Raw genomic sequence first — 22,312 nt, forward strand, 5'->3', positions numbered from 1 at the left:
TCAACTCAGAGTAAAGTTTTCAAGAACCTAATTAACTTGGTGTTTAAAATCCATTTTTCAAAAGCGGATAAGCCACTAAGACCTCGAAGCTTAACTGAAAGCCCAGGGGACTTGGCAGATCCCTTTCACTCTGTTCCAGCATTGATCCTGAGATTGATACTGAGACTGATTAAGAGTCAGCTAGGGATGTCCTTTGGGAAATGGTGACTGTAAAGCACAGAGGAAGGATTGTTGTACACTGGACTTCTTTAAAGTACTTTTTCATTAAAAGGTTTCAGCACACATCTCTTTTATTGCAACACCCTATTATCTACTGCCTTTTTTAAAACTTTGTTTAAAGCAAATGAAACAGTTAAAAAACAACTTCCCTGCTGACCAGAGATGACACATTTCACGGTGGCATGAGGAAAAGCAAACATTGAGAAGTAGGGCAGATATAACAGCAGCCCTTACCTGCAGTGCTGGGCTACTTCATAGCAAACCTACAGAGACAAAATCCCTGCACACATTCTGCCACCCTGCTTAATGCTCCTATCCTTAAACCTCTGGGAATGGTAAGACAGCTTGGTAACAAACACTTCAGGGATGCACACAACTAAACCAAGCCATGAGGAAGCTCTGAATCAGTCCTGAGAGCTTCCTGGGGGCTGAAATGTGAGTGGGACTGGATGCAAAAGGCTGGATTTGCAAAGAGACACCTACTAATATTTTCAAAACTGCTTAAGCTGTTTAGAACTTCATATTCGAGAGTGAAATGGCTGAAACTTCTGCTCCACCATCGGCTCAGGCAAAGGCAGGATAAAGAATGACACTATTGTACTGTGGCAAACTATCACGGCTTGATCTGCTTGAAACACAAAGGGAACGAGCTGAACGGGATCGATGTCAGCATTCTTCCACAACAACAGCACTGGATACTCCTTCAGATAAACCTCAAAAACTCAGAAGAGCACACCGTTTTCCATCTCTTTTAGGGCTGTCCTACAGAAAGACAGTGCTCTCTGCAGCAAACAAAGCAAACCAAGGCTTGGCCAGTCATGGTGGTTCCGAACTAATCAGTGTGTTTGCAGAGTGTTAGTCACAGAGGCAACACCTTCACAGGTCAGCAACTCCTTGGGAAGGTTCACTTGTACTCCACCTAGCTTTAAAAAAAGACAAGGAGATGGCTCCAGAACAACAAATGTGGTTTTGATAATCCAGCACTAATTATATATAGAAGCTTCTGCTCAAATAGGGCCTTTTACTCACTTAGCAACACAGACTAAGAGTAATTAAAACATTAACTTTTTTTCTGGATTATTTTAATGGCTTGTTGGACTGTCTGGCCTCCCTGATTGCACTGTCTGTGGAACAGGCACAATATGCAACAGGAGGAAAGAGCTAAAAGGCTTAATGCAAAGATTTTGATCTATGTAATCATTGTGGAGAGTGTAGGAAAGCAATTCAGGTACTGAGATTTGAGATGGAGGAAAAGAATAAGAGACTGAAAAGAAATAAAAATTATATTACAAAGTATTAGGGAACAACAGATGACTGTATTGAAAAAGCTACACTAGCAAAGAAAAAGAAAAAGCAGCAATGAGCATCTTGATTTGAGTAATTCCTAATTTAAGACTTACAGAGACCCCTGACATTTGAGCTGAACACTTGGTAAAGGTTGGATGATTTTTTTAGTTAGAAATATGAGTCTAGAAATCTGGAGTGCAAAAAACACACAAGAAAAGGCACTTTTGGTAACTTAAAGACTAAGTCATGATCAAACTACTTGTCAATGGTTTAAATCTGCAGATGAACTATTGGTAGGACATTCTTTTCAAGGGTGGCCACCACAAGAGACTCTCCCATGGCAGGAATGTAACCCAATAGTAGAGATGACCTTATAGTTGAAGCATCTTCATTTAGTTCAAATTTTAGCATCTAAACAAGTACTCAAGAATCCAGAAAAGCCCCCAGGAAGTTTCATATTGGTTTTAGAAGAGAAAAATGTCTGCTCACAATTAAGGAATGATCACACATGTTTTATTTTCAGCTTGTTGGATTCACCTGATCAATAACTCTGTCATCTTATCCTTGCACAGAAAGTCACATTTAACTCTTCCAGAAAAGTGTTAAAATGAAAATAGAAAGAGGTCAGCTCTACTCAGTATCTGGTAGTTCCAAGCTCAGCACAGCCACAACAACTGAATTTCAAGTTCACTTTACCACAGCTCAATTCTGTTACAGTGGAAACAAGGTCGCATTCAGAAGGTAAATGAGACGAGATCTGATCAAAACCCTGTTCACAAAGTCTCATTGTGAATTTCAGCTGACTTTCTCTGCTCTTTATGGGCCTGTTCACATACAATTCCTCTCTGAATAACAGCACGAGTAGTTAAAATCTCTTTACCCTGAGAGACTTGCCAGTGTCCACACAAAAGAGTCCCTCTGACCATTTCTGATGCTATTTACTTGAGTTTCCTGCAAGTTTTTAAAGTCTCAAATGAAAACTCAAGCCTGGATATCTCTGCTTGGAATAAAACTTTAAACCCAGAAGTACAAAAGCAGTGCAGGCTCTACTGTAAAAGAGGGAACTTTAGCTCCCAAATCCAAAGATACATCTGGAAAGTGCATTGGCTGAGCTAAGAGACAAGAACTGCTCAGTGCATGCCCAGCCTTTGCTCTCACAAGTACAAACCTCCCTTTCCAATCTGCTCAAGAGTCAAGGAGCATCCAAGGGGCTCCAGGGCTCCACAAGGCTCTGGCACCAAGGGAATCATGAGGGTGCTGCTGTGTTCACCCCCAAAGTGAGGGATACAAACCCACATTGCCAACACGGGTGCAGGTCCCAAGTGGGATGGAATCTACCCCTGAGCTGCTTTGGATTTCTGGAGTACCCAGCAACCTGGCATAACAAACACTGAGCCACCCAAAGCAAATGTTCAGGGAAACTCTATATCCCACACTTGCTGGAATATCCCTATGGTAAACTCAACACTACTTTTTTTGGAACTGTTAATACCACTGGGCCTGCCAAAAACTTTAGTCATCTACAAGTTATACCCCTTGTCTACCCCCACAAAAGAATGACTGAAACTTTCAATATGTAGCATTATCTCCAAATTTATCTGGTGAAAGTTACAGAAATAGAGAATTTTCCCTTTTTAAAATTAAGTACTCTTACTTGCTGGTTTTAATGCAAATTTGTAATTTCCACAACCATCATAGCTCATTATTAAAAAAATACATAATTTTTATATTCCTTAGGGGGGCCTTGACTCTATATACTTGTGACATTAGCACACCAAAATTACTGGGATTTCTGTGTACTATGACACTTCCTGATTTTGTTTGTTCTGGAACATTTCCTGCCTATGCACCTGTAAAAACAAGATAGAATCAGGTAGAATCATCTCATACCTACAGCAAAATCAATTTTAAGCCAGACTCTATTCTGGTGGTTTTTTAGACAACAATTGTTTAAAAATCTTGAGAAAAATATTGACAAATGTGAACTTTTCTGTGAAGAGGGACAAAATCACTGCTGTTTCACTGCAATGAGGGATTTTCTGTTTGATCTGGTTGGTTAGTTTGGCGTTTCCTTTGTTTTCCTACCTGTTAGCTCTGAGGCTTCAGCTGTCCAGAAGGTGTTTAGCAACGACTGTGCGGAACATCCTTGGAGTTACTAACAGAACGTGCTGTTCAGAAAAAGCAGGGATTTGCTCCAAGATAAAGCAGAGAACTAATTTGTCAACTCCTATGGCTGTACTAGGAATATTCCTGAGATAAATGACCACTAGCTAGAGTAAGAATCCCAGGATTTTCCTTGATTCTAGCTTGCAGACAAGGAGCTAATTCTCCTCAGTGCACACAGCAGCTTCCCAGCTAATCTAGCCCAGAAGTTCTTCATTCAGCCACTGCTGGGTTAACAGTGGTGATAAAACATCTGCACTTCCATTTCTGGAAAATACAACTATAAGGGATAAAATACTAGTGTTGAGTATTTCGAGAAGTACAGGAAATTAAAAAGCAAACAAAACTAACCAGTCCTAAATCTAACCTTACCAACTCATTTGACAGTGGCCATCAGTAGATGTGTTTCTCCACGTACAGTGGTTTTTACAGTGGTTCAAGTGGTTCAAGTTAATGAAGGAGTTGCCTAAAACCTCCCACTCCAAGAATCCAAATGGAAGGAACAATGAGAACCCTGCTCCTTCCAGACAAGCCAGGTGCTGTGGATCACTCCTCTAACCATCAAAATACACCTGACAACTCTCCACAAGCACAAAGGATAACCAAAAGTAGATTTTAAGAGGGGAAATGCTTAATATCAATATTTTCACAATTAGAAGGGTCATTTACTCAACCTTTAACTGTTCAGGAGCCCATGCTATGGACTGAATCACAGAACTGATAGAGATAACCTGCATGGGGCTTTATCACCCTTTTGCTTACTTTGTTAAAGGTGGATCCTGCTCTAATTCATTGTCCTTCCCACTGAGGGAGCAGAGCCATCACTGAGGAAAAGAAGCTGAAAATGCCTCTCCAAGCACTGCTGTGGAATGCTTTGTGTCAGGAATCCATGATCCCAACCTTCAGTTCGGGAATGCTGCCCCACACTCGGCCAAAAGGCCAGCGCTGACCGAGCCAAAATAACTTCTTTCCTCATGAATTCCCAAACCCTGCTAATCCAGAAAGACTGGAGGGGAAAGGGATGAAAAATGGAAACATGAAAAGAGGTTCCTCCTCCTTCCCTAAAAGGGCAGAACTTAAAAGCTACAAACTTTTTCTTTTTAAATTGTTTGCTTAATGCTTAATAACCAGTTTGCATTGCCTCGGTGTTACAACTGCCTTTTGTTTACTGAAATGTGATGACCACATCATAAACCCAGTTTTATTGTCACTTCCAGCCTGCTTCTGTGAGGGGGTGGGGAGAGGACTCTGATTTAGTCTCCACAGCTCATCCAGAGCTTCAGCTCAGCCCAGCACAGCGCTAAGGGAGCTGGAACAGCCAATACTGGGAACTGGGCTGAAATCATTAGAACTATCAACACAGGATGAGACACATCAGGAAAAGAAATGAGACAGAAGGGGAGAGGAGAAAGCTCATAACATAATGAGATGTTTATCTATAAAACATTGCCCACTTCAAAGCAGGAAGAGCTTCAACTCCTTGGTTAAAAAAAAAAAGCTTTTAATTAAAAGATCAGTCAAAGATTTTCCACAGTCAAGCAGCCTCAAAGAAACTATGTGTGGAGGAGGCTGAGAGTCATTTTTAACATGATTAGTCCATTCTTCAAACTCAACAAGGTTTTATAAAAGCATTTCTCAAGATCTAGAAGATAAGGATTGTGGAAATATCCCCAGCCCCTCAAAAAGGGGCTCTTCCCCTCTGACACCTCCATCTTCATCAGCTTTCACACTGGAAAAGCCTGGAAATAAACTATGAGAGCTCTGTGCCTCCCACCTCGTGGCAAGATAGATTGTAATCCTAGGACCCATGGCTTTGGGTTAAGCAAAGTTATTGCCATGGACTTTAGGAGGCCTGGAAACTTGACTTGAAATATTTCTGAACAACATAACTTGAAATATTTCCGTACACTGCTCTAGTCAGCTGAGAACAGGCTGTACTGAGCACACAGCCTTCCACTAGACAAAGGCTGAAAAGCCTTTGAAGGTTTAAATGAATTGCACCACTTTTCTGGAACACTCTTTCCATTCAAGGAATGTTTCCAGACAGGGATGGACATGACACCACCACCTTATCCCCTCCCAGCATTACTGCTGACACTACATGCTCTGGGGAACAAGACTGTGAACCACTTCCCTTTGTCACAGAATTTTTTAATGTTTTTTCTTTTCTGAAAAAAAAAAAAAAATCCAGGATTTAGAAAAAATCCAGGATTTAGCCTTCAATAAGTAAAATGCAACATGTTCTCTACAGGCTGCACTTCAGCAACTATTTCACTTTACTGCAGATAGACAACACCAGGGCTACTGCGCTCTGGAGAAGCTTTCCAAGCAGAGAATACCAGTCCCTGGAATGACTCCTATTCATGGAAACTCAGTCATCCTCACTTACCAGCTGTTAATTATGACTAATGAACCTTCTGCTGAGTTGGTTCTGCTCTGCACGAGCACAGGGAATTACCTCTGTTTTATTTCAAGAATCACAACCATTTTTGTCTATGAGAGTAAGTATTCAGTGATACTTTCAAAGGACTTTCCCGTATTGCAGAGAACTCAGTTCCTGCCAACAAATGTATCATTATCCACACCTTTGTGGAAACAACCCCTATAAAAGTGATTATATGAGCATAATTATTTGCTATCACAAGGATTTCTACATCTCTGCAATGGCAAAATGAAGAAGACCTTTGGGATGTGAAAAATACAAAAGAATATCCTCCAGATGCAGGGAAGAAGCCACCTTTGTATTCTACATTGTTCAGACTAATTAAAACAGCTTTCTATCCTTAGTACAGGATGGGATTCCTTAATTCAGTCGGGGAAGAAAGAAAAGTCATCCAACGTAAGTAAAATGTGTCAAAGGATTAACTGCACCCCGTCCCTAGAGCCATTTTCATCCCATACATTAATAAATATGATTCCATTGGAGTTACTGGTAAAATTCTTCCTTGCCTGAGTAGCAATGATTTTTAACACTTAGCACCAAAGCATCCATCAGGACAGGAATGTGAGAGGAACTTAACTCTGCTCATGGGATATGGACACGTTTGCTTTGCTCCTCATAGCTTTCCTAAGCAACTGAACAAATTCCAGTCAAGATACAAAACCTACAGAGCTGGTAACAAATGGAAAATATACATCCCTGTTTCAGCCAACACATCCCCTACACATGCTCAGAACTGAACCCTGCAAACTCCTGTTAGCCCTGTGCTTTCCCAAGAGTGCATTTTTCCAGTGATGAATACCAAATTTGCCTGTAAGAACTTCAAATGTAAATTTTGCTGTTGAGAAAAACATAGAGCTTGTTAGCTGTGTGCTACAGAGCCTGATGAAAAGGGCAGAAAGCTGCAGCTCTGATGTAATTTATAGCCTGAGAGAACCGACCGATGATCACACAGCACACGAGGACAGAGTGCTCTGCCCCAGAACATGCAATCCATATCTATTGATGCTTGTGGAAAAACATTGCATGAAATATAATAGATGGAACATTCCAAAGAGACCTGTGAACACACGCCTACTTTGGATTACAGGAAGAAAAAAGTTGATGCATGGAAAATCTAACAGTGTCTATTACCATCATCAGAGATAGTAGTTTTAGATCATCTTCAATCACCATGCTCAAACTGTTTGGAGATACAGAATGGGAAAGTATCAGAAAATAATGAAAATATCAAGTATTTGTCAATCTTCTAGTGTCAGTCTGCGACAATCACAGAAAAGTCAAATTAAGTTCTCCTCAAGCAGTGCAGTACTAATGAAAACAGAGAAGTACTCTGCCTCAGTTGTACAGCCTCATGGTGTGCTGAAAACTACACTCCCTGTGGAAATCAGATTTTATGAAGAGTAAATTAGTAAAATTGGGGAAGAATTGAAAAGAGAAAAAAATAAGATTGATTACTTTGCTGAAATACTGGTAGAAGGTCCAGAACACAGGACTGCTTCTGAATAAACTCCTCAGTACCTCCAGAGCTCTGGCAGGTTTCAGCAGGAAGACCAAGGGACTATACTTGCTCAAATTTCTTTGGCCAGCTCTACAACTGTAAGATCTTGAGGAGCCAAATACAGCCCAAATAAAAAGAAGCAAGCTTCTCTTTTTCTCCAAAAAGCATTATTCCCTTCTCCTTTCACCCTTTCCCCTCTTTCAAGTAATTTAATACTGTGTCAGAACCAACACAATCACAACTATCCCCTGGCTGTTTCCTTGTCACTCTGCAGCTGTCAAGCACATTAACTAAACTAATGAAACAATCATCAAGAAAATTAGCTTTTACATTTACTATCACGTTAGATCTACCACTGGTAGGTCCTAAAACACCATCAGCACTGGGGCAAAAGCACAGTCCACAGCTCTGGACTCACAGGACAAGTTCTTGCTGACCAGCTCATTCAGCAGAATTCCCAGAATCTCTCTGCCTTCATCCAAAAATGGCCTTGTTTTGCTGATGGAAATTAATCTCACACAAAATGCATAAACCACATCCTGCTGCCTGCCATGCCCTAAAAGTTCTTCTTGTAAAAGCTGTCGTCCTGCCCATGGAGAAAGTACTCCCACTCAGCACATCCTCCCAGCCAATGCAGAAAACTGCTGGGAAGGCCCTGTAGCATAGCAGAACTTATTGATGATCTTTTCCATTACTTTAGCATTCATTAGCCTTTCAACTTGGAATCAGGGGACCTCAGATTATCACTTAACGCTGCCTCAGATAATTTCAGAGGTAAATTATTCACACTCATGACTAAATTCTTCTAAGAGGCCAGTCCAGACTGTGACAGTGTCTGGCTGTTCCCGTTTCGCTGGCCTGGGAGCAGAGGAGACTCTGCCCCTGACTGAGGTGTTTGTCAGTCCTTCTGAAATGATTTAATCATGTCAGTCCTGTCAAGTCACCTCACAAGACCAATCAACAGAGCCAGCCCTCACTGGCCTTGGAAAAAAAGCTTAAGTCAAGTAAAAATTACCCTCCAGGGGAAAATAAACTTCTTCAATACCAGTTTAATCAGCAGTGTGTTACTACTCTGAAAAATGAGAGCATCTGTAAACCCCCCCATGCAAGAATGACTTGTGGGAGGAAGAGGTGACTAAGGAATTAAACTATCCAGTGGAGAGCAAATTGTGGTTTGCTGGCTCCACTGGGAACAAAAGGTCTATGGCTCGCTGCCCGAGCTCCAAGAGGACATGACTTGCTGTCGGTATTTCCATGAAAGCTGTTACGTGATTCATTAGCTTTGCTGGCCCCTCTCTCCTCCCTCCCTTCCCCCCAACACCATCATTAAACTCATCTGGTCTCTCGAGCTCTTGCTTGGCAGAAATGGTGCTCTGACATCCAACAGAGTTAAAATGAACAGCTCCCATGTTTGAGAGAAAGGGAGGGAGGCAGATGAGGGAGACTAAAGAGAGCACCCAGAAAAGATCTGACTACACACCCTGAAAACAAAGAACAGAAAGGACAAGAGCATGTATTTCTACAATAGCATTTATCTTGAAATTCTTCTATGTTTTACACTGAAAAATCCCTTCCTCAAACGAAGCCACCCCTGGGCCAGGACGAAACAGACATAAGAAAACAGATCAATACTGACTCAGTGCATGCACTGACACTTGATATTCTCATCCAAGCCATGTAAGCATGTTTTACAAATAAACACAATTCCAAAAAAAGCCTAACCCTTGGATAACCCCACCCATCACCTTGTTCCAACAAGAGAAGTTAACATTTCCCATTCAAGCGATTCTTTCACCCAAGTTTTTGTGGGTATTGAGTCATTTTTTTTCCACCTCTTCCCAAAGATATTAATCATCCATCACCTGCAGATGTTTAGAGGATAAACACCCCCCATCACCGTGTCAACCAGTGTCAAAGAATGTCAGTGCTCCTGTTCAGAAATAACAGGAGGCCTCCCTGTTTCCAAGGCAAACTATGTTTGAAAGGCTTTCTCCCAATAAATACAGTGCACTGGATAATGCTGGATTCTTCCGTACAGCTCCCAGGAAATGTTCCAGCTATTTCACAGGTGCTCTGGCCTGTGTTTGTATACACTAATACTTCCTCTAGCTTGGGCAGCCAGCTTCAAAAGCAGAAAACTAATTCTGCTGACAAACTGCTGCAATATTCACTCTTGTTTCACGTCATTTTCTACACTACTTTATAAGGGTTTTCGTTCTAAAACCTCCACTGGTTTTAAAAATAAGAATATTCAGAGCACTGGGGTATAGCAGGAACACCAATCACTTGCAAGAAGCAGAGTTTTGGCAAACAAGTGATGCAAACTTGGGTCACACCCCACAAAGTTCTCACAAATGATTGTAAGAGCTGTTTAAAATAAGTTTTAAATTAGAAGCCAGGAAAAGCCTATAGAATATAATATTATTACAAGCAATTGTCTCAAATCCTTGTTAGACACTCTTTCACTCTTAGGAAGACAGAGATTAATTTGAGATGATACTGGGCTGTTAGAGTCTTGTCTTCTGTTCAAAACATTCCCATCGGACACCAGCAGTGGATTTCTTTCCTCTGTCTTCCCTTTTCCACAGTCCCTTGTCCAGGCAGTCCCATTTCTTTGTATTAATGTGTTACTTTCAACTGCTCAGTTTGGAGGCAACAATTTCCTTCCTGTTCCTGGACAGCACTGACCAGCCCACCCAGAATTTACACTTAATAGGAAAACCCATTAAAGTACATAATACTCTCATAAATAAGTGAAAGTAAGTATTTTACTTTAAATTATAACCTGTATCGTAACAGGATCAGATTTTTAAAGACTTCCGTGCCCACTGACACCAAGAGGAGGAACGAAGCTGTCACCAGTACCCCAAGGTGGTAAGTTTGGGGTAAAAGAGAGGAGCCATAAGATGTCCATAAAGTTTCCTAAGAGGGCAGATAAACAAGATGAATATCGAGCTCAGGGAAACAGGTCAATTTGGTTGTCTGTCGCTAAAGCTGGCTCATGAGCTAGATCAACAAAGCAACCCATTCCTGGGGTTTAGCCTGGTTATTCCAAAACACGAGCTTAGGAGTACCACAGTTGTTCAAAATGTTGGTGCTCCTGAATGAGAGCTGAATTAAGTTCACTCAAGCAGAAACAAAACTCAGAGATACTACGACGTATCACATTCTGGTGTGAGAAGCAGGTTTTCGTATCCTAGCTGTCAAAAACCAACACAAACTCTGAGTTCCAAAGCCAGAGCTCTCACACGCAATAAGGAATATGTTGTCAGAATTTTTTTTTGTCAGCAGGAAAGTTCCTGACACTTTTTCATGGTTAAACATCAGAGTTTTGAACATGTAGTTCAGTACAAAACACTGCTCTTCAGGCCTGTTCATATCTTGTGAACATTGAGGATGTTAACACAGGACTTAGTGCAGCCTACACTTAAAACCAGAATAGTTTAAAAACTGCTTAGGTGCAGCAGAAGTATAACTCTTTCCTCTTCAATAAAAAAATAAATCAAGAAAAAACAAAGGATGAAAGAGATTTTTCAAACCCACAGGGGGTCTGCACACTCATTTATCATCCGTGTTAACAGCAATAAGCTGTCCAAATGGCCCTGTGAAATCAGAGGCTGTTTGCTCCAACTGATCAGAAGTTAGCAGTGTATCTCCCGGGCTATTTATCCAGCTCTCCCTTAGTTTATTATCAGTACTACCCCTCCTAAATGACATTAACACGTTTAGCTCCAGCAAAACTTCGCTAGCTGGCAGTGGCCAGCGGATTTCGGGGGCTGGGGATGTAGGCAGCCATACTTTCCAGCCTAAAGTTTAACTTTCCCTTAGGGCAGCATTTCTTCTGGTGACTGGATACTGGCAGCTTTTGTGTTCTTCATTAGTGCGGTGATTAACATAGTGCTAGAGAGTTCTCACTACACCTCACTGCTGTTCCAGCACTTGCTGGCAGATCTATTGTGAGAGATCCCTGAGCAGCAATGCAGCCCTAGCTAACAATACCAGAGATCAGGTACATTTGTATTTACTCTTAATACCTACATATCTACCCGAAGTCATAGAAACCCCTGACCAAGCAATAACAACTTTAATGGGATTTTGTGAATGAAATTCCCATGGCAACAGCAAGAAACAGAGTGCCAGGAAATACAACCGATTGCGGTTTTATGTGTGTTAGAGGATTCTAAATTCGGAAAGAAACTAAGAAATAAGCAGCAGAAATCAGTGGACCCACGGGGTTTCCCCCCTCATTCAGCATTTGAGAAACAAGCAAAATAAACCAGAAGGCAACCAAAGCAGCACTACGGCATCAGGAACAAATTAGCAGCCGTGCTGGGGTACGGAGCAGACATTTGGCACACGGGGAATGCGATCTACCTGATACCAGCTCTCAGCTTTCTATGAAATCTGCTCCTGATTAACATGCAGAACACTACACTTCTGAAAGGACAATGGTGGGAGACCTTCCACAAAGGCATCATTTTAAATTCTAAGGCCTGGAAAATTTCAGGCCTCAGGCCACGAACAATGGTGAAGGCTAACACAGCCAAGCTGCAGATCCTGACAAGTTCTGTGTATATCATTACATCGGCTTTGGACTTTTTAGCTGCATCGTGCAGACTATGCAAAAAAAAAATCTGACAGCGAACAGGGTCCCTCCCTTGCAGGCGTTCTGTTCCAAAGGACTCCTTTCAGAAAAGCTTCCCTAAGGACGGTGCTGTGATCTCAGGTACGGAACGGCAATAAAGCGCATTTACAAGGCAAACAGCAGCAGTGTCCCCAGCAGGCTGGAAGCCACCAGCGTTCGCTGTGACAACAGCCCTGTGCCGGCTCAGCGGGCGCCGGGCTCAGCCCCCGAGAACAAAACGCCATCCCCGCGGCTGCCGCCGCCCTCCGCCGCTCGCACACACCTTGCTCGTGCTCCTCCGCTCTGCCCGGCTGGTTGCCCATCTCCGGTGGCCGCCGGGCTCCTCCCGAGCTCCTTCAGGCCCCCGGCGCCCCGCTCATGCCCGGTACCAGCGCGGACCTGCCTTCTCCCTCTGCCCCTGCTCCAGCCAACTCCAGCGGGGCGCGGCAGGCAGCGCCTCGCTAGGAGCTGGCGGCAGAGCCGCGCTGCGGCCCCCGCCGAGGCAGCTGCGCCTCCGCCTCCTCCCTCATTCCAACCTCGCGCTCGGCGGGCCGGGCTGGGCAGGGAGCGGGCGGAGCGGGGCAGCGCCGGCCGACACCCAGCGGCCGCCGCGGGAACTGCAGCGCTCCGGCCGGGGCGCGGGGGTCGCCCAGCGCCGCTGCAGCCGCGGTCCCCGGGCTCCGAGCCGGGAGCGACGCTCCGGCAGCGGATTGAGCGGAGCTTGCCTGCCCTGGAGCAGCCGTGGCGGACGGGGGGGGGGAATCGCACAGAGCCCGTTCCGGGCGATACAGAAGGATATTTCTAAGCAAAACGCTGAAATGCGGCTGGGAGTGAGTGAAGGAGGGCAGAGGGACCCTCGGCAGAGACCTGAGCGGCCAAACGCCTCCAAAGCAAAACCAACATTAATTTTCCACAATTCCACCACCCGAAGCATGCTTACGATGGAGCAAACAGACCCTGCCCACAGATCTAACTACACTGCTGAGCACAGCACTGACATGTCTGGGCAAGGGCAGCTCTGAACCGTCACAAAAATGAGGGGACCCAGTTTCAGAAATGCTCAGCATCTTGTGAAAACATAGGTACCCAAAGGATGCTGAAATGAAGACTGGACTCCTCTGAAAACCTGACCGTGATTGTGAGCATGAGCCCTTTCTGACAAGCCCCATCTATCAGATCTGCTCTGGTATCCTCTGGGGCTATGCCTGGGTCAGCCCAGCACTCTCAGCTGCTCTCAGCCTCCACTGGTGCTGAGAACAGCACAGCAGGTTCACATCTCTATTATATTAAACAATATACAGGATACACTGGATACTACTAAACCCTATTGCTCTTCATTGAAGTAATTTCCGAATTTCCCTTCATACTAGTAAGCAAGCACTTCTTGCTTACTTGCTTCATACAAGCACTAATAAAACAACAATCAAACCTGACAGCCACTACTACATCTAGACCTGCAGCCACAAAGAGGAGCAGATTTCATATCATATCTCTATCATCAATATTTTTGCCTATGACTGGCACTGCAAGAGCAGCTGCACAGGACAAGCCCACCCAGAGCCTGGACAACAGCCCATCTTTCAAAAAAATCAGGGTGCTCCACACTCATGGAGCCCTGATGTACATGGGGAACAAGGATACTGAATGACTCTAGTGATCAGTTTCCACTATGTGGATAATTAACAGAAACATCTTGAGGCTTGTTGAAAAACAAGAGGGTTAAAAACAAATTCAGAAATAATAAACTAATGTGGCTCCCAGACTCAAAACATCCTGAAAATAAAACATGGAGAATTAATCTAGTTGTGAATCCATCACTTCAAATAAAATATCTGGGGACTTTTCAATATGATAGAAGCAGAATTTTGCTAATATTTCAGTGCAATAGGATGAGCTCATTGTCAGTCTTAAGCTTTCCATTGTTCTTCTTCTGACACTTTATGGATGAAGTGAGAAGTTTTCATACAGCTGTCTATATTTGGATGACATTAAACAATTCCTGTCTGCTGCTGTCTTATGACATGTCAAACACAAAATGCTTTGTTTAATGAATAAGCCATCAAAGTTCTAGGAAAAGGAAACAGTGATACTTCATTCTTTCTCTAAAAGTCGTCTTATGATCTCTTAAGTCTTATATCTTACTGTGGTGGGTACTGAGTCTGCCCTTTCCAAGGTACAGATGCAAACATCCTCCAACTGCTGTTGAAAGTATCTCCCACAGAGATTTTCTTCCATTATAGACTTCTGCTTTTCTTCAACAGGACTCACCTGAGAGGCTGCATTAGCTGAGAGAGTCTGTTGGGCTGATAAATCCTGAAGCTGAGCATTTATTACTTCATCACCTGCTTTCTATTTCTGTAATCACAAAAGGGAATAGTCTAACAAGGTCCCCGTGCAGCACTGGTGCAAGCCTGGAGTAATTATAAAATGTAATCACTGAGTCAGAGCAAACACACCTGAAATCTGAGCACTGTAGAAGAGTCAGGACTGCAAGAACCAATCTGTTACTTTTGACAGTGGCACGAAACGTAAGTCAGAACATTCTAACACCATGATAGGGAGAATGATGTCAGGCCAAAGACTTCTAGCCCAGGTCCATAATGAAAGGTAAAGCACAAATTTTTAAATACAGGTACAGCATGAGCAGAAGGCATGGATAAGAGATTACTGCTTAGGGAACTTGCAGCTCAAGCTGAGGAAAAAGAAAAAGGAGGAACAGCAAGCATGGCATGGGGACTAGGTAATCAATTACAAGAGATGCATGGCTAAATCTTTAGGCAACTATTTGTTACCTGAACATTTTTCATTACTTTCCCTTCCTCTTCAGTAATAAAGGTATAAAAATGAATGAATGAATGAATTTCATCCCTATAATGCAGATTAGCTGGTCTCTTCCTAGGCGTGAAGCTTGACTCATCCCTTTGCACTTTGTTGAACTGCCAATAAAACTTCACAAACACTCCTTTCCTATATAGTGAGAATAGGAATGAATTACTGAAGGTGTGACATACATAATTCTTTCATCTCTCTAGTCAAATGACAGGACTTACTTACCAGGCATAACCTCTCTTTGCATCCTACTCACAACACAGCAAATGAATGAGTGTAACTTCTGTTCGAACTGTAATCCATGCTCACAAGAACAAGTGTGAATATGCCACCAAATCTCAGATTTGGAGTGGCCAGGTAGCTGACAGTCTCTCCAGAAGGCTGAGGTCTAAACAAGTTACAGATACTGATGCTGGAGTAAACAGAATGGGCCCTAAGCATGGGCATCATGAACACCAAAGTTCACACTATCACACTCTCCTTCTTTCACTGATGCTAAAGATTTTACGAGCACCAAGTACTTAAGTAGCAGGGAAAATAAATCTACAGAATTTGTGTATCATTCCCAGTAGTGGACCCCAAAAGATTAGGAATATAACATCTAGAGCGGAATCCCAGATGAGCAATAGCTTTTTTTAACCATGCTAGAAACAAATTTTTTTGTAGTGAAGATATTTGGTGAGGTCACAGTTCATGGCACAGACCAACAGCCTTCTAGAAACCCATCTGAGATGGAGCTGTCAATCCCTCTCCTCTTGCTTTACAGTATTAAAATCCAATGTAAGCCAAAAGCTGCTGAAAAGAAAACAGTGGAAAAAAAAAAAATACTACAAGGAATGCCAAGCCCTCCCCAATCTGCATACTTGTCAGACCAGGCCAGCTTTGCACTCCTTTCCTTCTCCCTCCCATTCTTTAAGTGCAAACACAATGGCTCTCTGCCAAGGCATTCTGGCTGCAATACATTCAGGCCCAGAGAATTTGTGTTAAGGATCATTTCTCTTCAAACCAGCTGAAGGAAAGCTGATAATTAACCTAGGGCAGGTAGTCAGAGCAAGGTTGTGTTGACTTTGCTGAACAACTTCAGTAAAGAAGCCTGAAAAGAAATGAAAACAAGCTGAGAGAGCCTAGATTTGTGCTATTCCTGGAGCATCCAGGCATGCTCCCCTCTCTGTTTAGGTGTCCCTAACAAGGCTTTTGGGATCACCACAGTTCCCTTACAGCTGTAATGGATCCTCCCTATACATGTTGGCTTGAGCCAATTAACTGTCAACAATTTAATGACTTAAGTCATTACAGCCTTCAAGATTTAGCATTTCAGTATCCCTACCACACACTGAATCCTCTTAACTGGCTCAGGTCCCAGAGGGGCCCACGTGTGCCAACAAAGTCATTCTCAGGGGAATACACAGAGGAAAGTGTCTCTGTCACAGGTGGTTTTAACAAGAAGCTGACTGCAGAATCTTGGAATGTGTTAATAAAGATTCAGCACAGGAAATGTAAATTCTGCAGTAGATTAGGACAGCAAGAAAACTGAAAAAGGTACATTCTGCAGACAGTGTTGTCTGCAGAAGTTAATTCCTACTTGTTTAATAATGCAAGATGACTGCAGCCAGGCTGTGAATGCCTCTCAAAAAGCCTGTTATCCATAACAGGATCAGGTATCAGAAATCCTACCAGACAGCCTCTAAAATGCACTGGTCTCACTACACTCCCAGTTATCAAAGAGGAAAAAGATGCCTGAAGAACAGTCATGTGAAACAGCCCCACTCCCAGCCATTCTGGGATGCAGAACTATCCATGGCTTAGGGAAGGAAAGAGCAAAGCTTCAAAGAACATGAAAAACAAAAACATACAGGAACATTTTCAGCAAAGGCATCAGCAATCAACAACTGTATTTGCAGGCTATGGCAAGAAAAAAAATCCTTGTGAGAAGAACTAAGAGAAACTTGACAAGTAGCAGCCATAACCTAAATCTGGAATGCCAAATTTGATATACCTCAAATCTTGAGCTTTCCCTTTGGAGGATAGTGAGTGAAATCTTCTAAACTGGTGCTGAAACTCAGTCTGAGTACTTGACACCTGGGGAATCACACAGAGAGGAAACATTTTGCTAAGGAATGTCAGGGAGGTTCAGGTTCATGTTTGTAGCAATATGTTAAGCATCCTTGCAGATATTGAGAGGTGTGTGTAGATGTCAATATGCATATCCAGCTGCATGTACAGCTGTGGATGTAAATGCAGACACATTTCCATTGCTTTGCCTGTTCAATTCCTGAAGCACTTCTTGCCAATTTGAATGCCAGCCTGACAAAGCAATATTTTGAGTCTTCCTTTCCTTTTTATACAACTTTTGGAGCTAGAATCTCTTTGTAAGAAAGAATAATTATGCAAGATCTGTGTCTTGTACCTGGAAGGGGGGGCAAAATGCAAATGGCTTTCCAGATGAGGTTTTGAAGCATATTTACAGCTCCTGGGAAAGCCCAGATGAGCTCAGCCATTTGGTTGCAGTGAAGCCTGGTGGAACAGAACATACCGATCTCATTAACGTCCCTCACACTTGGCACTATCGTTCACAAGAAAAATGAGACAGTAACGAGCCTCAATGCAAAGTGCAGCAACCTCTCCCAAACCTATAGCAGTGCTTTGATGTGACAGATCACAAAAAGCAGGCGCTGTCAAAAGCTGATGTATGGCAGAGTAAAAAGGCCCCAAGGTCAGAGAGCTGTCCTTCAAAAGCAATCACTTTCCTTTTTCCTGTCCTAATTGGGGTGCATTAGCATCTTAGGAACTACTAAATTGTGAGTTAGATTTTTTTCCCTCGGATTTTTTTTTTTTTTTTTAAAGAAAGCTTTTATTTAAAAGATAATTTCTTGCATTTTCTGGCTGCAGAGGGACAGCTTCTGGTCTGGATTAGCTTCAAATTAATCTGAATTTTTACCCTACATCAGAAAGTGGCACACACTCACCAAGCAGGGAAGTTAGCTGAAAGAAGACAGTAAATTTGATGAAGTCCATATATTACTATCAAATAGCAAGCTGAAAATGACAATTCTATGAACGTGCATGAAGCTCTGAAACCTGCAGTGAGCCACATTTTCAATTTTGCTGGGAAAGAAGCATATCTAATGAGCTGTGTGCAATAAAACATACACCAGTCTCCCCTCTGGAATCAGCCACAGGTGAACAAGTCTCACCAGTGATATTCAAGCTTTCCCAGCACTGACAGCAGTGCTGGCAGGGGCCAGTTGGCCTCATTTAGTTAAAGCCTTTCTTTTCTGAATATCAGCACTATCTACACAGAAAAGCTGCAAGCAGCTGTTTTAGAGGGAAATCAAGACTTTTCACATAAACTACATGAAAAGCAAACAATGATGGACAAATGGAGTCATGGTATGTGCTCTACTAGCACTAGGAAGGAATTGAAAATACACAGGTATCATATTTAGTCACTGGGACATTAACTCTGATTCTTGGGCAGGAATGTGGATGACAAATCACAGAAAAACTCATCAAAACCGAGCTCCTCCTTATTGCAGCTGAAGATTGTTCAACCCAATATAACCTTCAGGCCCTTCTATAGCTTTCACTGATTACGCCACATTTCTCGATACTTTTGTTTCCCTGTTTAATTTGCTGGGTTTATTACAAGAGCCTGTGTTGCACCGCAGCTTCATTTCCAATGCTGGCAATGTTCCTTTCTGGGATTAGCAGCTTTTGTCCAGGTAACCTGCAGAGTTCAGAGCCTTGACATGAGACGCTGAGGAGATAATTGAAACTCTCAATATCTTTGAGCTCCCCTCCCCTCTATGCTCCTGGATTGGCACCATCTCCAGCCTTGGATGTGGATCAACTCAGCAGGAACACACAGAAAGCAACAGGCTTTTGTTATTTTGGCTGAAAACTCAGGCCAAGTATTGATTTTTCCCATTTTATGCATTAAAATAAATGGTAATTTCTGATGAAGCAGGGGGTGACACAGCAGGCCACCCCTCACAGTCCTGCTGGCATCTTTGCTTCTCCCAGCCTCCAAAGATGTAACACATCCCACTGTCACTGTGGGAAGGTGTGGCACCTGTCTCCTGGTCTGGGCTTTAGAGAGAACCTGAGCTTGTCAGCAAAACAACCAGAATTTCTGAAAATACTGAGGTAGGTGATAATAGCATTGTTATTGACAGTTTCCTATTGTTTCTGAGGCAAAAATCAAGCTGTCTATAGAGATTTAGCCTTTATTTAGCTTTAAAAAATAAGCTGATGAAGCAGCCTGAGAAAACAAAGTACAGCTATCTCTTAATTACATTTCAAGGATAACTGATACCTCATATTGGAGCTGGCAGCACTCGATATAAAAATCAATATATTTCTGAGAAATGGGAATGGCTGAAATATTCTCAATGCTTTTGGATGATGTGTGACTGGACTGTGCCATGCCCATATCCTGGCTCTCTCCCTTTTCTGATGTCCAGCATAAGACTCCTTTTGGTTCCTGTCCAACCTGACAGATAATAGCAGCTGTCACTGAAATCACATCAAAGCAGCACAGGAACATGATTAAACCAGACAGCCTCCAAGGAAGTTTTCAGAAAGTGCTTGAACTGGGAGTTTGTAGGGACTGAATGACAGAGCAAGGATTTGGAATGACTTCCAGGCTCCATTGAGAAAGTAATTTCACCTGCCTGAACCTCAAATTTTCCATTTGCATACCAGTCCTGCCATGCAGTGCTCTTCCTGAGAGGTATATGATCACATTAGAAGCTTTGAAATTCTCTGTGAAATTGCATTTTTTAAGGTTATTTGGCTTGCAGACCTCAAAGGAGCAGAATCTGAAGTCATTGATTTCCTACAACCCTGAACCTTAGGAGAAGAGAGTCCTAGTTTCTCATGAAAATACAAACTTCTCTATTTATACATTTCACAATCATTTCTTTACTATACAGCTTCATAGCCTGGATGGCTTTACAAGTGCATGCATTAAAATCAATATTCTCCAAGATCAGTGAACTCTTCCTCCTGATTCACAATTTTCACAGCTCTCTTTCATCTACTGAGACACTAAAAACAATGCCAGAGCTCTGTAAGCTTGGTTTTAACAAACCCAAATGGCTACTTCAGGACAGCACATGGGAAGACATTACACTGAGGATAAGGAAGCTGAATACAAGACATTTATTTCTCCCTGTGTGTCATTTCCCACTGCCTGGGATTTCAAAACTGCCAAGGAGTTACAAAACCAAACATCACAGCACAGAACTTCCAGCCAGAATCAGTCTCCAGCTCCATTTGCTCAACTCCACTCGCCAAGGATGGATACGTGGGCTTGGCCTCATCCCCCTTTAAGTTGTTTATGATTTACTGTGTTACCTCCCAACAGGACAGACAGGGGTAATTCCATCAATAAAAGGCTGGAATAAATAACTAAAACTCCACCAAGGGCAGCGTAGAAACAGCTCTATTTAAACAACCACTCTTGAGGTCAATTATTTATTATCTGCAGCATTTGGCACATGTGTTATTGCTCAAGGTCAGCACAGAAATGGTGGACAGCCACAGCTAAAGAAGAAAGAAACCTAAGCTTTTTTATTTCCATACCTTTTTCCCTTTAATTTCTCTCACACAAGACTATAATACCAATTGAGTACCACCAGAGTATCAGTATTCTATTCGTTCCAGAGTGGCTGGAACGAATAGAATATCATTTCAGCAAAATAATCAATTCACTCACTTGAGTAACAGACAAAGAGAGCCCAACCTAAAGCACAAACAAGGGGGAGAAATAATGCCTGCAGCCAGGACATGAAATGAAAACACAGAACAGATGAAGGCCATCAAAGAAACCAAAGAAAGTGGTTTCAGAATAAATTTCTAGATTTACACATTTGGCTACATACACAAACATCTGCATTTCCCAGCTACTGGAACATTCTCACTTGGATTAGCCCTACAGTCAGCATTGCATCTTGATCACAATCAGACTATTTGGGATGCCATTGCAATAAAATATAGCAGCTGAAAATGTTCTCTCCTTTCCTCCTTCTGTTCCCTGGAACACGCTGTGCCCTCTGTCATACTCACTGTTAGTTCTCTTAGCAACAATACACCATTTTAGTGGGACTATTGGTATTTTTTTCAGTGTGACAAAGTATTTAGCTTGTAACCTTGCTTACTAAGATCAAGCACCTTCCAGTGGCCCTGACAGTGACATGTTCTCAGAATACAGCTGGATTTCCAAGCACTCTTTTAAACTATGGAACCACTGTAAAAACAGACATGTAAGGCACTGTACACCCGCTTATAATAATCCCCATAAGAGCTGGGACAGTTCTAAGTTAAAAAAAATTTTAGAGGGGTAGTACATACATTCTTAAGTGTTTATCTACACACTTGTACCCTTTTCATTCTGCATTAATATTCCCATTCATACTTCTAGAAATGCTGATGCCAAGCAATAGATGATGTTATATCCAATGATGCAATTTAAAGTGGCAAAGCAATACCCAGATGTAACTTGACCTCCATAAACCATTTCAGGCTTTGTATTTAAAGTAGTCGTCATCATAAATCTCCCTCCTCCAATCCCAGTTATTATAGCTGCATGCAGAAGAGGGCTCTCTATTCCAGTGCTTGTGTTTTGGTATCTGACATACATATTCCATTCTGGAATCCCTGCAGTGCTGTTTCCCTGGCTGCATTCCCAGGATCCTGTGCTGCATCATCTGTACAGGTTTCCTTCTCCCTGCGTGGCTCCTCCCAAGCATCATGCCTCTTTATTGGCTTGTGAATCCCAAATTCCTTTGGATACAGCTAGTCTTTAAACTAGAGGATTTACACACTGATAACAGCAGAATGGGGTCTGTCCTTGGGTTACTATGAAACATTTGTGCTGTTACAAGACACATCATTTTCTTCCAGGGGTATATAAAAGTTTTTATACTTTCTTCTTAAAGAAATCTCTCTCTGAGGGTAACATTGTTCTGTCACACAGCCAAAACCTGCAGAGGCTGTGACAAATAGGGAGGTCGTGGTCAAATTTAATAAGAGCTCACATTCCCTTGGAAATGCCACCAGGGAGCAGACAAAAGCAAGCATTTGCTGAGCTCCTGGGGGACAGCAGAGCGTTTGCACTGAAGCCCTTGGTATGCAGATGGTGTCACTGCCTCTCGAAAGAGGCTTAGGTCTGAAACCTATGGGAATTAGCTGATGGGGCTGAGGCTGCTGGGGAGAGCGTGCCCCGGGGTAGCTCGGGCTGCACATG

At 42.6% G+C, this 22,312-nt stretch overlaps 1 protein-coding gene across 6 annotated transcripts in view; it reads right to left on the reverse strand.

The window, feature by feature from the left end:
* SPECC1 (sperm antigen with calponin homology and coiled-coil domains 1) overlaps nucleotides 1-22,312 on the reverse strand; it is an 87,818-nt gene that overhangs the window by 42,633 nt on the left and 22,873 nt on the right. The window contains exon 1 of one of the 6 annotated variants that reach the window (XM_048324533.1): nucleotides 12,518-12,769. The exons of the other annotated variants lie outside the window; for them this stretch is intronic. Within the exon in view, the coding sequence (XP_048180490.1) occupies nucleotides 12,518-12,557 (40 nt within the window). The 5' untranslated portion in view covers nucleotides 12,558-12,769. Of the gene's footprint in view, nucleotides 1-12,517; nucleotides 12,770-22,312 lie in introns of those variants that run through there. 6 annotated transcript variants of the gene reach the window in all.

This window comes from Corvus hawaiiensis, chromosome 20 (genome assembly GCF_020740725.1).
Source record: "Corvus hawaiiensis isolate bCorHaw1 chromosome 20, bCorHaw1.pri.cur, whole genome shotgun sequence".
NCBI classification, from domain to species: domain Eukaryota; kingdom Metazoa; phylum Chordata; class Aves; order Passeriformes; family Corvidae; genus Corvus; species Corvus hawaiiensis.